This window comes from Dunckerocampus dactyliophorus, chromosome 2 (assembly GCF_027744805.1).
Source record: "Dunckerocampus dactyliophorus isolate RoL2022-P2 chromosome 2, RoL_Ddac_1.1, whole genome shotgun sequence".
NCBI classification, from domain to species: domain Eukaryota; kingdom Metazoa; phylum Chordata; class Actinopteri; order Syngnathiformes; family Syngnathidae; genus Dunckerocampus; species Dunckerocampus dactyliophorus.
Window position 1 is genome coordinate 17,257,501 of NC_072820.1, and position 17,500 is coordinate 17,275,000.

Genomic DNA, 17,500 nt, shown 5'->3' on the forward strand with positions numbered 1-17,500 from the left:
TCTCAAATTTTGAACTGAATTTACAGGACGGTCTAATGTGTGCCGAATTTGGCCCACAGGCCGCCAGTTGAATAGCACTGGTAAGAACCCTTTAAAAAATGACTTGTGTATTTACTACTATTTACAGGGTTCTCACTACTGCTTCAAAGTCTCATTAGGCCTAAACTTGAAGAAAAAAAATATTGTCCAAAGTGCTTGAAATGCTAACAATGTCAGTACATTGATTATTGACAACAAAGGACTGAATAGTTTGCCTTTTATGTGGAGAAAATAAATTAAGACCTGTGAACCACTGCAGAGCCAATTTTTATGCATACAATCTATTTTTCCCATCAGATATGCAAATTGAATTCATCTGTCCCAGAGTCAAACTGTGGTCATTATAACACCTTGGTTGACTGTCATACAAATGTAATAAGAAGTCAACCATTCCTAGTATTAAAAAGGGTACATTTTGTACTCACCTTTATTTTCTGTTATGTTGTTATTATTAGTGTCGACGGAGCCATATTGTACTAAGTAACTACGACAGAGACCTGTGCACCACAATAAGTAAGCATTTTTGCTTCTGTGGTGGCAATATAAAAAAAAAAAAAAACAGGACCTATGCAAAGGTCTCAAATTCTCAAAATCAACTTTCAAAGCATATTTTTATGCTTATTTTTTCTTAAACTCCAACTTATACATCTGTCAGTGTGTTCCGCTCTATTCAGGTATCAATATGTAGTTAACTACGACTGGATTTGAACTTGAATTGAGCCTTGGAAAAACAGTATGAACCCTGTATGTAGTTTGCTTGACCCCATAGCACGTGTTGTCACGTTAACATCAGTGATGGCTGGTCGAGACAAGGCCTTCATTCCACAAGGACCAATTAGGAGAACCTTTCCATGCCATGATCTTGCTCAGCCATCAGTGGTCCTTCTTGTGCCCTGATGATGTCGTGACAATCCTGTGCCACTCCTCCATTTTCGCTTGCTTTGCCGCCACCCGCCATTGACAACCTGTTGTTCTCACAAAGACCTCGAGCCTCACAGTTGTGGTTCTTGACCCCTGTCATGTTTGCAGTATGCATGTGTCCACGTACACCCCAAGCTCTTTGTTGTGTCATTCGTTTACAGGTTTTATATTCCTTCAAACAGTCTCTTTGGTCCTCAGCAAGAATGATGATAGCCACAAGTGCACACCCTGATGATGTGATCCCTGATTGTCATTGCTTCACTCTCTTCTCTTCCACTAGTTTTCATTTGTCCTGGGACTCTGAAGGGCATAGGAGACGCCACCTTCTTCTACGAGGCAGAGCAGCAAGCGGGGTCGTGGTGCAAAGATCCCCTCCAAGCTGGCGACAAGGTCTTTTTCATGCCCTGGACGCCATACCGCACGGACACACTCATCGAGTACGCCTCTCTGGAGGACTTCCAAAATAACCGTCAGACAACTACATATAAACTGCCGCACCGTGTCGACGGCACCGGCTTTGTGGCGTATGACGGCGCCATCTTCTTCAACAAGGAGCGCACTCGCAACATTGTCAAGTTTGACCTGCGCACACGCATCAAAAGCGGCGAAGCCATTGTGAACAATGCCAACTACCACGACACGTCGCCATACCGTTGGGGCGGCAAAACGGATATCGACCTGGCGGTGGATGAGAGAGGCCTGTGGGTGATCTATGCCACCGAGCAGAATAACGGGCGCATTGTAGTGAGCCAGCTCAATCCGTATACGCTGCGGTTCGAGGCCACATGGGACACGGCCTATGACAAGCGCTCAGCATCCAATGCCTTCATGGTGTGCGGCGTGCTGCACGTGGTGCGCTCCACCTATGAGGAGGGTGAGAGCGACAGCAGCAGAAGTCAGATAGATTACATCTACAACACCAAGCTGAACCAAGGGGAGTACACGGACATCGCCTTCCCCAACCAGTACCAGTACATCACCTCCGTGGATTACAACCCCAGGGACAACCAGCTGTATGTGTGGAATAACTTTTATGTCCTCCGCTACGACCTCGACTTCGGACCGCCGGATCCCGCTGAAGGTGAGGGCTGCTTTTGTGGAGTGGAATCTCTAAAGAACTTCAAATACTGTAGTACCACTTTGGGGGCTACACTGATTGTCTCAAAGTGAGTACACCCTTCACATTTCAGCACAGTGTATGTTCTCAAGGGACAAGGTACTTGGATATACTTTAGAGTAGTCAATGTACAGCTTGCATAGCGGTATACACTTACTATCCATTAAAAGTGACTCAACACATTATCTGAATATCTGGCAACACAGGGTACATGTCTAAATTCTGGTGTGAATGTGTAGTGTGAGCACCATTGCTATATAGCACCGCCTTAATCCGCTTGGGCATGGAACTCACCAGAGCCGCACAAGTTGTTAGTAGAAACCTCTTCCACTCCTCCATGATGACATCACTGGTGGAGCTGATGGATGTGAGACACCATGTATTCCTTCACCTATCTTCCACTTAAGGATGCCCCATAGGTGCTCAATTGGGTTCAGATCTGGAGGAGACAGACATGGCCACTTCAACCCCTTTGCCTTCCTCAACAAGGCAGTTGTCGTCTTGGAGGTGTGTTTGGGCTCCTTATCGTGTTTTGGTCCAGTTTTCATTTTGTGCTTCAGTGCATGCATACTGGAACTCATTTTTCCCCTTTTCCCCCAGTGTCGGCAGCACTCGTGCACCCCGAGACCACGGCCCTGCCACGACCGGACACAATTACCTTGCTACGCTCTTGTGTTGCCAGCTACTTAGACAATAATGGCTGTGTCATTTTCAATGGATAGTGAATCTATACTCCTGTACAAGCTGTATAGTACTAGTAGAGTATCGTAATATACTGTATTCACGTTTCAGAAGAGAAGGTATACTGTAATAGAAATGAGTGCTGAAAAATGAGGCATAAGACACTAAGTCTAACATTGTCTTACTGCACCATGGGATGTCACACGAGACTGCCTTTAATTTTGGATGCAGTTGAGGTGTGATAAAGCGATCCCCAGTGTCGGGGTAAGGCCTCATTTCCAATCACAAATTACAGATACACCTCGGAATGAGGGGCGGTTCCCGAGTGGCGATTGCATCGCTATACTAAACCCCTCTTTTTAATTACCATGAGGCGAGCCAAGGCACTCACTCCAGCTAAGGCTCAGACCCTATCAAATTCATTAATCCACCAACCTCGTTTTGAACACTGTGCCTTTTGGACCTTCCCTCTAATTCCTGAATATGCAATATATAAATATATATATATATAACTATTTTGCTTGGTTTTTATGACACAAGTTATCCTCTCCTCCTTGTGTTGAAGTTGTGTTGCCATGGCAGTGTGTGTTTGATAGATTAGGAGAAAATGACCTTCCTCTTTGAGCACAATATTTTTCTAACCAGCAGGCTGACTCATGCAATGTGCCATTCTTGGAATGAAGTGAGAGGAATGGCAAAGATCTATTACGGTGAGGAATCTTGTCGGCTTAAATTAATCTGTGAAGTGCTGAGAGGTGACTTTACATCATACTGATAATGGCCGTAATTATCTCAGCTAAGCCTGGTTTATGAAGAGGGCGCACAAAACATCTTGACCTGGCTTCTACGTCATGGTAGTGTATAAGGCTGTATCGATACACTAATTTCACGATACGATGTATATCACAATATTCGGCCGAAGATACGATTCGATACACTTACATCATTTTCTGAAGGATTTTAAAGGGACAGTGTGATTTTGGTCTGAAAGCACCAGTTACACATTATATGGCTCCCATTGGTCAGAAAGTAAACAGATCATGCTGAGCATGGTACGTTTTAGAACATTCCGCAGAATTTTCTTGGGTTCCTCCGCTAGCATTACCTTGTCCGTGTTGTGACCGTGTGTGATTTGCGGTGGGCTTGAAGGCTGGTGGTATGTCCTGATTATTTTACATTAAAACGACACAGCTTGCAAACCGCCATACCTCTTTCTAAACTGTCACCCTCTTTTTTAAAGCCAAAATGCTCCCACAGATCTGATTTTAAGCACTCAGGTGCTGGACTATTATTTACTGCCGCCATTGTGTCTCTTGCGCTGACTGCGTGAACCGGAAGTGGAAGGCATCAGTGTCTGAGTAACTTGATCGACATGCTCGATAGCGACACTAGCGGCTCTTCCAGGTGGAACATGGAGGATTTGAATGGGACTTACTTAATGTATCGATATTTGCAGTTGAAAAATGTATACTTTCTTTGGAAACAAAATATCGATATATACAGTATATTGCAAGATTAACCAGCTGTAGTAGTGTACAGGGGTTTTCAAGCTCTTCCTGTCTCTCACTCAATGTGTTCCATGTGAGAACTCGGTATACCTCTATACTGTACCAAAAATCCAATTAGGAATACATGTACTGTTATACCTCTACTATCCTATCAAGTTGCCAGATTATGATTCGGAACTTCTAGATGCTCAGCATTCTTGACGCAGGGTTGTTGAAGGGGGGTTGTCGACATCTCAATGGAGCTGTGTTCTCCCCTGAACTGTGACGTCTTGTCTGCACTGTCTGTTTGTATTCCCACCCTAGCCTGGAATCTGGATTCCCAACATCCAACTTTGTGTCTGCAAACCAAAGCCTCAGTTCAGAGCATGGCGACAAACAAATATGCCAACGCTTACCCTGTTGCTATTGCCTTAGCAGTGTTATACGCCATAGTCTTCACTTTGCTGGAGCACCCTGCTTTCTTGCTGCCCTCAGTCTCCTCTTTGATAAAACATGTCTGAGAAGAAGTAATTAAGTAAATTGAAATTAAATTAAATTAATAATAAATTAGTACAAACATATGAAATAATTTTAAATTAGGGCTGTTAAATGTTTACAAATTTTAATCAGATTAATCCGGGCTTTTTTTTATTAATCATGATTAATCACATTTCGCAACTATGTGTGAAATATACCCAGTTTTACTGTATTTAATGAAGAGAAAGCTAAATGACAGGACAGGATTATATATATTTGTATGTATTAACATCTCCAAATGAACTGAATATGTCAATCAAGCCAAAAGATACTACACAAGTCTAAAAATGTATTTGTCGAACTCTAGTCTGTTCAATAGTAGTAGAACATTTGAATCACACTTTCAAACCTTGTTATTATGAGCAATGAGGGGTTGTGTTCAAAGACATCATGTAATTTAAGGTAAATTACATTTTTCAGTGTAATTTCCAGCATATTGTACAACTGAATGAACCCTTTAGGCGCCAGAGTTTTTTCAAGAAAATATTCCGTTTTGATATTGCTATTTGAAACGGTTCTAGCATGAAAATGGTTGGAGATAAAGGCAGACCACTGCTGCCTGCTCCACTATTAGAAGTGTATTTTTCCTGCCGCGACTGTCTCTATTTCCACATAAAAAAAAAAAAAAATCTAAAACAGTGTCAGGCTCTGTGTGACTGTGTGAGGACAGTCCACTGTGCTTATGACGACGGACCCGTCTGCCGCCATAACAGAGAGGCGTGATTGCTCTGGTGCTCATGCGTTAATTACACTAAAAAATGTAACATAGTTAATGAAATAAATTAGTTACCACAGTTAACGCGTTATTTTTGACAGCCCTATTACAAATATAATATTTAAAGTTAAAAATAAAAATAATTAAATAATAAATTATGGTAAGGTAAGTAAACTGAATGTCCAACACCTAATTTTGCAGCTGCAAACCAAAGTCTCAATCAAGAGCAGATAGATGTGGATTTAAAAAAATAGCCATAATGAGCCGCCTGCTCAGCTGTTAACATACCTGATGTATATGTATATGTTGTAATTAACAAGGGAATTTTCATAATTACACTTCTTGTCTCTGAAGAGGTAGAAGGGAAGGAAGGTGGCCATTGTGAAACTTTTTCAATGAATGGTCTCATTTGCTCTCTCAGCCACTGTTATGCATCGGTGAACATAAATACCACATTACCTTGAAGCTGCTACTTGTCGCGGGAATGGCACATTCAATCATTCAAATCTGTGTTTTATTCGTCATTCTAAGTATGGATACTACCTTTTATTCTTTTAAATAAGACATGCTTCTTCACAGCAGCAGTAGCAGTGTTTTTATGCAAACTTTCTGAAACATTTTGCTGAAAAGAAGCATCTAAAGGTTCTCCTATCCTCTTGAAAATACCCCCCCCCCCCTTTTTTTTATTATAAGATGTACACCTTCAACATCTTTATGCGGCTGTCAGGGTTTATCGTGGCCAACAAACAGCCTATTCTGCGAGGTGATCTAATGGTGGTGAAATAATGTCACTGCCTGGAATCAGAGGGACACTTGAGGCATAAAAAGAATTAATTGTTCCCATTAAGATTCATGAACCATTGAGACTCCAAGTGTATTTCCTTTTCTTTATTGAAATGTCATGACAATACAAGAATGAGTGTCCTTTTCTGTCAGAGGCGCAACATTTCACGGCAGTGCAATTGAGGTTTGAAGATTAAAATTGGTTTCAGCCCCCCTATTTCCCTGCCCAGTGGCTACTCGGCACAGCTGTACTCGCTATCAACGCTTTTTCATGGACAAAAAGAGGATGTTTTTTGGAACATTTGAAGATACACTGCTAGAAATGACAAACACTTCCGCTGTTGCTGTGCCAGGATATGACAGTAGTATACTCCGCAGTCTCCACTTTGCTGCAGTGCCCTGTTTTCTTGCTGCCCTCAATCTCCTCTTGGAAAAATCGTGTACTGTAGTTTTAATGTTTTAACTGATGCGTTCAATAGGTAGAGCAAGTGCAGACCTTCGCCATGGCCCAGCAAATTTGCATCACACCTTTCTAGATACTTCCCACCTGGCTAGCCGCAGTGTTACAGCCCATAGACGTCGTTTCCAGGTGACTGTTCTGTATAAAAGGCCCTGGAACAGAATGTGTAATTGAAGTTATCCTGCCTATATTTGGTGGTATCATGGGCTGGTTGTGAAGGTTATCACGTCACTCACGTCTCTCGGCCTGTTGTGTTGAAAAGCAATGTCAGACAGGTATGTACGAGACGCTAGGATGCCGTGTCATTGTGGTGAAGCTCACTCGCTTACGGCGATATCCTGCCTTCACTGGGTTCTATGTAATGGTGTCTTATTGCCAGAGCTTCTGTTGTGGCTTGTCGCAGCCATTGTATGTAAAGTGAAGTATTTTTAGCGTAAATCCGCACACTAGCAAAGTAATGAAAGAGATTGATCAGCTTGTAGTAATTTCTTTGATGTGCAGGTTTTTCTTTCTAATTCTAGTCCTGATTGATGTGATTAGCAAACATCAGTCTCGGTATTGATCCGGGGGGTTGTGTATTCTTTCTAAGAGTTCACACGTTATTAAGGAAAATGTCCACAAATGAATTGTGAACACAAAACAGCGTGGATCAATATTTGGGAAGGAAAACCTCACCCTCAGAGGTCTTTTTAAAAAGCAGCGCATGCCAATTAAAAGCAAAGCCACACCTGCAAAGGTCTCCTATCGGATGTGCAAATGTAGGATAATTCAGAAGAGCATTTGAAAGTAACAAGGAGCAAGGAGAAAATTAATTTGTCTTGAGGGGACCATTGATCCCAGATCTTAAAGTGAATGGCCTCTTGGTGTAAGCTGGCAACACAAATGGGGGCTCTGCTGTGAACTGAAATGTCAAACTAAACCCGACTCTCTGCTTCTCGATGCAGAGCTCATGTTTTTACAGGCATTTTGCATGCCGTCCCGCTGGTCTTCCCTGAATGATGCCTCCAGGTGAGCCTTCAAGTTGCATGAATGCATTAAAGCTTTGCAAAGTGTTCTGCTTGTTGGTCTCGTAGCTCAACACCAGCCGGATTAGGGCGGGATGTATGCTTCGGCGGTTGTTGTCGACACAGCCGACAGAGCGTATTTCTGTCCGGAGAGCTATCTTTGTGCCTGTTTTTATTGTAAACTGGTTAGCCTCGTTTCTTCAGTGTGAATGTGCTACGTCTGCAGCACTGCCATATTCAGTTTCAGGCCTCATAAATTACTAGCGAAGACACCAGATAGGGCCAGTTGAGATTTTTCTGTCTGCTGTTCTTTAAAGAAGTGTCAGTAAAAGAAGCAAGCCTCATGAATCGTACGCCGATTCTCCAGAAATAATATTCCTAAGTTAGAAACGGAACATGAATCATCTTCTTTTGCCTCGCGCGCCACAAACCTCGGATGAAGATTGGAACAGCATAGAAAAAGAGAACAGGCATGATGTAAAATTCATGTCTTGTGGGATTTGTTTCTCTGTCATTAATTACTAGCTTTGCCTCGAGGTGAAAAAAGCGAGGCAAAGACAAAATGTGGCATCTTAGAGTTGTAATTCGCAGATATAAGCCATAACATGTCAACTCTACTTCTTCTGTGGCAGATACTTATGTATTATTTTGGCTAAAAAGTGACTACCGGGAATGTTGTAATTATAGCTGGAGCATTTATTTACCTACACCGCAAAGAAGAGGAGGTGAATTAAAAACTCCATCCATCCATCTTCTATGCCCCTTATCCTCACTAGGATCACTGGAGTCTATCACAGCTGACTTCGGGCAAAAGGCGGGGTACACCCTGGACAGGTCACCAGCCAATCGTATGGCACATATAGGTCAAACAACCATTCACTCTCACATTCTTAGTCTCCAATTAACCTAACATGAATGTTTTTGGAATGTGGGAGGAAACCGGAGTACCCGGAGAAAACCCACACACGCACGGGGAGAACATGCAAACTCCACACAGAGATGCCCAAGCGGAAATTCGAACCCAGATCTTCCCAATCTGTGTGGCCAACATGCTAACTAGTAGGCCACTGATGCGGCCCGAATTAAAAACTCCTTACATATAACAACTTCACTTTTAATTTTAATAATGATTTGGAATGCATGAGAAAGCAGAAAGAAAAACGCAGATCTTTGACCACATGGTTATTTATTAACAAGTATACTGCACAACACAACAGCAACAGAACCAATGTTGTAATAGGGGTAAGGAGTATGGGTGTCACAAGATCTTGCGAGATTACTCATTCCAAAACAAATGTCTCGGCACTAGGCCTGGGACAATAATAAATAAATAAATTAATCACACAATAAATGAAAAAGAACTCGATAATGTTGCTGGCCTCAATATATCCTCATCTCCTGCCTCCAAACAGGCAGGAAGAGGGTTCACTCTTTGCATTGGTTTCAGCACCTTGGCGCCTTTGTTCCATAGAACGCCATGAATGGAGTGAGCCCTTTTGTCAGTCATACAGTCTCTTCGTCTCAGTGGGTGGAGCATACAGCTTTGTTTTAGGAATACACAGTGATTAAAAAGAAATTATATATAAAACAAAAATTATGCATGAAAAACGGACAAACTATTGATCACAAAAAAAATGCATCAAGATGCATGGATAATCGTTTTTTCATCGCATCGCAGGCCTCTGGATCGTAATCGCATTGAATCGTGAGGTGGACAGAGATTCCCACCCCCACCCAATAGAGTAGACATAATTAGAGTAAATAAGCCATTTAAGAAGTAATTAAAACTCCTGTTCGTGTGTTTCACAGTAAATGTGTTCCCTAGCGGACCTTAATTGTGGGCGGACAGATGTGTAGAGGGCAAGAAGTGACGTTGTTGAGTTTTAGTCGTGGGTAATGGCCCCCGCAGTAGCCCGTGTTGTTATTATTGTGATTATTATGTTATTATAATTGTGCCTGTTGTGAGATAATTTAATCCTTTTCTGGCGATCACGTCTGGCCCGTGTCTCACTGAACACCAACACTTACAGTCATGGAAAAAATGATTAGACCACCCTTGTTTCTTCAGTTTATTGATCCATTTTAAGGCCTGGTACAACTAAAGGTACATTTGTTTGGGCAAATATAATGATGATAACAAATATAGCTCATAAGAGTTTAATTTAAGAGACAATATCTAGCAACTTCCATGGTTTTCTTGATAATAACCAAAATCACTTAAATTCTTACATGAATATCTATAGCACTGGACTGCCAAAAAATGTAACTCTTATGAGCTATTGGCCAATTTAGAATACAGTACTGCATTTACAATTAGAATGATTCTTCGGCCTTGTATTTGTACTTTAGTTTTAGTTAATTTATTTAACTATTTGTATGCCTGAAAAAGTTTAAGTAAAATTTGCTTAAATATGCATACTATTTATGAATAATTGGCTTTATTTAACCACAAAACAGCGACTATTTATGAATTAATTATTTTGTGAAAACCCGTGATAGAGTGAGGGCACGATGTTCGAACCGTCATGTAGCAATGGACGACTGTATATTAAATGGGAACATTTTCCATTGATTATTGTTATTGTATTTGTACCGAGGTAGTGTATATTGTCCTTGTACAGAGCTATTGTATAATATAAATATTACAAACAACATTTTAGTTTGTTTTACGTTAGCTGCTAGACTTTCTTTTTTTAGCCCATTACCTAGTTTATTTAATTGTATTTTATCTACTCTGAGGGATGCCAACAGAGTGACGCTATTTTCCCAGGTGACTAAATATAATGTCACTTATTTTGACAATCTAATTATATTTTTGCTGCATTGTGACGGTTATTGTTTGTAATTTTTCAGCTGTTACAACCGTACGATTAGTCTTGTCAGGCATTTACCAAATGTAAAACAATGAAAGCCACTTGTTGGGCTTTGGGTTGTCATTGTTGTCTCCTCAAAAGGCTTAAAAGCCTATCCTCGCGTCTGCTCAGATAGCTTGCTGATGTCGACGGCAGTTGGGTTATTAAAACAAATGGTTAGCACATGAGCAACACAAAATACGCAGAGGCACAACACAGGTGATCTGATTGTAAAATGGTTTGTCATCTCCCCCAGTAAGCAGCCCTAGGGGGCTGTAAAGAGATAAACCCTAATGACGCTTCATCTCCAATGTCTTGATTAATTCATATAATTTCCCTTCCGTTCAGCTGAGTGACGTTTGTTCAGTGTCTAACTCCTACATTATTTATTGGTGCTATACTATGCAGCATATGGCACTGGTTTCGTATTGCATGTGCTGACTAGTGACTTCATCACCTCTTGAGAGCGATGGCAGCTAATTGGTGCAGCTCTTGAGATCTGATGTTGGCTATTAGGAGGAAATTGCATGCATTCAACGTATAGAGATCTCACAATAAGTGTACAAATGCATCATCACCCACTACAATACTTCGCAAAAGTACACCCCTTACATTTTTATGATAGTAAATGATCTCAAGGGACATCTTCTCAAGGGAAACTTGTATATACTTTAGAGTAGTCAGTGTACAGCTTGTGTAGCAGCATAGATTTACTATTCACTGAAAATGAGTCAACACATAGTCATTATTGTCTAAAAAGCTGGCAACACAAATGAGTACCAAGAAAACTGTTTCTTCCCCACAGTCAAGTACGGTGGTGGTAGCTGCACGAGTGCCACTGGCACTGGGGAGCTGTGGTTCATTGAGGGGAGACATGAATTCCAGCATGTACTGTGGCAAAACATAAGGAGCCCAAACACACCTCCAAGATGACAAGCACCTTGTTGAGGAAGGTGAATGTGAAGGTGGTGGATTGGCCAGGTATATTCTCAGCCAGACGTACAGTAAGTCATATTTATGTCCAGGTATTTAGACCATGCTGGTGTACAAGCTGTACACTGACTAATCTAATGTATATCCAACTTTGCTTTCTATAGTATTGTCCCCTGACAAGATAGAATAAAATGGTTGCTGAAATGTGAGGGTTGTACTCACTCACAGTCATGGAAAAAAATGATTAGACCACCCTTGTTTCTTCAGTTTGTTGAACCATTTTAATGCCTGGTACAACTAAAGGCATATTTGTTTGGACAAATATAATAATGCTAACAAATAGAGCTCATAAGACTCTAATTTAAGAGTATCTAGAGGTGATATCTAGGAGTCATAAAACACAGCACAACATTTCAGTTGTCCAATCGATTGCATCTGAAAATAGTGTTGGACAGCTGTTGGGCTCGTGCTCTGTGTACACTTGCGAAGGAAAGCACATTTACCTCAGTCCTCCCGCTTGCCTCTTGATGACTGATGTCAAGGTAAAATAATCCCAAATATTGACATAATGTGGAGCTAACACTGCCACGAAGAGGGGTGCAGTTATGCCACGCTTGCACAAATGGAAGGAACACATGACTCAACAGATTAATCCCATGTTTACAACCAGGAGAGGAGCTGTAAATACTGTGTGTGTAGTTGAATGATTGTTGGACGCTAGGTGCTCTCCAATAAATTTATGGTCGTCCCTCGCTACATCGCAGTTCGAACATTGCACCCTCAGTCTATCGCGTTTTAAAAAAAAATGTATTAATTAATAAATGATCGCTGTTTTACGTTTCAATATGGTCTATTATTAGTAAAAAACAAATATGCATATTTAAGCAAATTGCACATATTCATGGCCTAAATTAAGCCTTGTCAAGCATAAAAATGGCTAAATGTATGAAAACACAAATATAAGGCATTCAAAAGACGTGATATGAAGTGTAATGTGCTGTGTGCTCCTTTAGGAAGCGGGGTCTGGGAAGTGACGTGTGTAACGTCAGCTGGCTTGAGTTGACCGTTAGCTGAGTGCTAGCACCAGGTTAGCAGTGTAGAGTGTGGCCAACAGCAGCTCCTGTGTGAATGTTGACTACATGGGTTCTCTGCTTGTTAATAAAGTGATTGAAGTGTATCGTGACTCTTTTCTTAACCGTGAGCAGCGAGAGTAGAGTAGTATTCTACTCTGGTCTCTTGGGTGTCAGTAGCGTTGCATTGATGAGACAAAAGCCATCCGGAAGTGCGCTGTCAAAAGCTAAAATGTTTCTTATTTATGTCTAATTATGCTTATTTTCTATTATTTGTCTACTATATTGGGTAATACAAGTGTAGAGGTGACTATAGGGGTGTTATTTCATGCCTTCAGGGCTCTAATAATGTTCAAAACGTATTTCGGTCATAAACAAGTTTCCTTTGCTCTAACTATGAAAATATTCCATTTATTAATATTGAATCGTACTTCACGAAAATTCACTTAACATGTCCGGGTATGGAACCAATTAGCCGAGATAAATGAGCAAGGAACGTGAACAAAGAACGATTGAAAATGATGAAATATGACTTCAGGCGACAGGCGACAGGCGGGGTACACCCTGGACTGATCGCCAGCCAATGGCAAGGCACATATAGACAAACAACCATTCACACTCACATTCATACCTATGGACAATTTATATATATACAACAACAAGACAACAATATATATATATATATGCAACCACGGCAAAAGAATATCAGCAATTGCACATAACATTAAAATTGTTGTTGATTTTGTTCGAGGCTGTAATAAACTCCTTTCTACAGGCAAAAATGATATTGTAGCCACCCGACTGTTTTGTGTGGCCTTGGACACGTCAGGCAGAGCGCTTGTGTGGGAGGAGCGAGTGAGGAGAACGACTGCAGTGCATGTGTGGAGACAGCTATGTTCGCTAATACACGTTTGGCTGTGTTTTCTGATATTCTTCCAGCTATGTTTGCTGACAGCATTAAAGCACAGGGGTACCTCATGGATCGTAAATCTTCACAGGGGCTTTTGTCAATTCTGATACATCAGTTACACAGGTATCGAAACCTGATATTGATACCGGATCGGATTAGCCCTGTCTCCATTGTCTACCACTGTGCATTTCTGTTAACTTTTTGATTCAGTTGTATTTGTGCAATTTGTATATTTACTGTGATATTTAAATTTTTTTATATTTACAATTTTTATCTTTACTACATTATATACATTTTTTCACACAGTTATTTGCCTCGTTTGCACAGTGATGCCGCAAAATTGTAGCTAAAGCCATAACAGTAAATCCGTCATTTATCCACCTGTGGCTTTTACCCAAAATCCTGCAAAGGTGGAATATTGATATTGGAATATTATTATCAGAGGGCGACAATTGCTTCCAACACAACAAGGCGAGATAAATGAGTGCTGGGTGTAAAACTCTTTTACAAGTTTGTCAAATTTGCGATTACATTCTGCTTTAAGAATGCATTTTACCTAGTTTCTTTACCACGCTCATAGCACGACGGTGCTAACCGGCGCTTTTCACCATGCTAACCCCTCACCCTGGCTTTTTAATAGTAGCCACATGAAGTTAGGCCGACCTGCAGGAGTGTGGCACGCACACAATGACTGAATGAGTGTAAGGTAATTAGCCACGTCTCCTGCCAAGCGAAAAGGTCGTAGTGGAAAATGTCACAATTCAGCCTCACAACAGGGTGGTCTGAGAGAGTGTGTGTGTGTGTGTGTGTGTGTGTGTGTGTGTGTGTGTACATATATATATATATATATGTATATATGTATATGTATATATGTTGGGGGTTTTTTTCCACAGTGAGCAGCTGTGGCCTCTTGACCACATATTGGCTTTGTACTAAACTCAAATATTTCACATTGAAGGGGGGAAAAAAATCAGATACTCCCCCTGAGCGGCTGATTAGTGTGAACACAACATGGGGCTCGTCGGAGTCCCCCCCCCCAGGGAAATGGAGATATGTGTTTGATAATGGAGTGTCAGATAGCATGATATTGCATTTTCACAGAATTGCCCTGGGATGCTGAAGACGGCACCGTTGGGCCTTTCATTCTGCCAGACCTCATTGTGGGAAGCTGTTTTTATCTCCAAGGACTATCCAGTTGTTGTTGTGTGCAGAAAAATGTGCAATCGCTCACGCAGGAGACAAGTGACCATCCACGCACACACAGACACACACACGCACACACACACCTTGTATGTTCTTATTGGTCATTCTGACTGCACACAACATTTGTAGATTTCCCATTTCTGCTCTCATTTCCTGTTTATCTCCAGGCTCTCTGCAGGAGATAGCATCCAGGATTTTAAGCACCTGCAGTCTGGAGCAAACATCAAGCGGCCTTTGCACGCACACGCGCGGCCACATTCATGCATAGATTCACTTTGCAGGCCCGCCCGCTGCAGACTCAATACAATGTAATCATGTTGTTGCTGATGTATGAGGTTTTTTGTGTTGCCTTCCATGCTGCAGCTTCATCAAAGTGAGTGAGATGGGGGGGTTGGGAGGGGTCAAACGCAAACACGTTTTGTCCTCACTGTTGACATTTAATCAATTCAAGGTAGTCACTCTGTTGCAAAGGCATTCACTTTGGTGTCAAAATGTGTTTGTCTTATTTATGGGCTTGTGGACAAAAATGCCAAAAGAGGGATTTCTGTTTGATTTCACTATCTGAGGGTGTATACACACTCGGCCAATCTTACCGTGTTTTTTCAAACAACTTGTGAAAGACTTGTATATGAAAAGTACACTGGTTAATGTCATCACTTAGCACTAGTATACTTTGTTTGCTGCCTCAATGTTGGTGTAAGCTATTTTTTTTATGACACCCTTATTTTGTTATAAGTAAACAGGATGTAGCCAACGGAGCTCTTATTTTGAAGGCCGCAAGTGTGTTGTGTGGGTTGAGAAGGTGTCTTGACTGTTGCTAAACGAGACTAGCTGTGCAGGTGAATAAACTTACCTCCTAGAGCCGTAGCTCCCGTCCTTTATTTACGCCGAATTGTTTATTGTTTGATGTCCTTGATTCTTCAAGGAAGTCCCAGGACGAGGTATTCTTGTTATTTCCACGCCATGAATCCGGAAGTGTTTAATCATGTTGACCTTGACCCTCCTTTGCATGATATTGTGTTGCAAATGTTGCATTGAGCCGACCGCTCTTTTTTTATGATGGTAAGCCAAACTTTTTAGCCACTTCTTCTTCATTGGTGTTCACGTCTATTTGTGAAGTGAGCATTGAAACTAGGAATCGAAATAAAAAAATGTGAAAAATCCGAAGAGAATTGCAATGTTAGTGCAGGTTCCCATCAATGCTTGAGGCTCGATGCCCAACCCTACTCACGACTACATTTATGTGTGTGATAAAGACATCATTTCGCAAGTAAATAATGATAATGAACACATTTCACAGTAGAAAGAATTACTCTAAATAAGACTGGAAATAGTCTGCAGAGTCAGGGACATTGCAGTTATAAAACAGAATGAAAGGGATAGGACGGGAAAACAGGCCATAGAATGAATGCTCAGTGTGAGTACACCCTTAATCTCTAACATCTTTTTGGCTCTAGTGGCTCCAGTGGGAGAATTCCCCGCCTCATCCTCCCTGCCCATGACCACCACCATCTTGGCCACCACAGCAGCGCCCACCGCCAAGAGACAAGGTGACACCACAGCAGGAGGAGCGGACCCGAGGGACGGTAGAGATCCGTTTGAGGACACCCGTGGCTCAGCAACAGTGGAGCCCACTGCGCCAGAGCTGCCACCCACGCCCAGACGCTTCTGTGAGGCCACCAGGAGAAGGGCCATCGACTGGCCCCAGACCCACACAGGCACCACTGTGGAGAGACCCTGCCCCAAAGGCACCAGAGGTGAGCCCACCACATGGTGTGAGCGTTTAGCTAACAGCAGACTTCTCATCAGCTTGATTAGCCATGACTTTGCTCCCTGTGGGCTTTTTTTGTCTCCTTACATCCTTACAAAGGATTTATTTTTGCATCATATGAAACAAAGCACAAGTGTACTTTATACATTATTAGGCTTAAAAGAAATATTCAAATTCAATAGAATATGCCTCAAAAGTTGCATAAAAATGCTAAAAAGCATCACAAGACCTGAGTTCAGATAGGAATGAAAGGCTTAACTTGTGGTTACGTTTTGTGACCTTTTTTTGTAGCTTTTGTACAACACAAAAGAAGGACAGACTTGGTGTGGGTCATACAAAACATTTCAAACCGATACCGGAATTGATACTTTCTGTCACATACGTTATTGATACTAGTCTATAGAGATGTACAGGTGGTCCAAGTTCGACTGTGATGCAAGTCAAGTTTTAGTGAAAGTCGGATCTTATGCCTAATTTACACTTAAATTCACACCTAAGTCACGCACCATACACAGAGTACATGAAGGACATAAAAATACAGTAATTAAAAGATGAAATGCAAGAATTAAATGAAACCGTAATTTAAAAAAAAGAGAACAATTTCTTACCTTTATCCTTGTGACTTATTGGGTGGAGGAAGTAGAAGAGCAGTAGATCAAATAAAACAATCTTTTAACCTTCTCCTGAATCAACGTAAGGCTCACTGGGATATTGATTCTCATCTCAGTGATATGATCATGCATCGCTTAGTTGTTACTGATGCTTTCATAGGAGCAAATGCTTTAAAATGCTCAAAGATAAATCTTTATCCTTAATGATTGGCACGACTGTCGAGCGATTAAGACCAAAAGTGCAGCCAATATTGGTGGGTGTTTCTCTTCTCTGTGGCGCTTGTTATGTTCATTTTCATTTTCATGGTGACGGCTTTTCTTTTTCTTGGCGGACTTCCACCAAAAGAGCCTGCCTTACACTTAGGAGAGTTAATGAAGTGCAAGAAAATAACTAAGAAGCAATGTT

The 17,500-nt window shown here is 41.4% G+C and overlaps 1 protein-coding gene across 11 annotated transcripts in view; it reads left to right on the plus strand.

Moving 5' to 3' along the window:
- The window catches only part of LOC129177920 (adhesion G protein-coupled receptor L2-like), a 133,216-nt gene that overhangs the window by 68,158 nt on the left and 47,558 nt on the right, over positions 1–17,500 (plus strand). For all 11 annotated transcript variants that reach the window (XM_054769539.1, XM_054769542.1, XM_054769540.1 and 8 more), the window contains exons 5-6: positions 1,241–2,041; positions 16,170–16,469. In XM_054769539.1, coding sequence (XP_054625514.1) covers positions 1,241–2,041; positions 16,170–16,469 — 1,101 coding nt within the window. The remainder of the gene's footprint in view (positions 1–1,240; positions 2,042–16,169; positions 16,470–17,500) is intronic.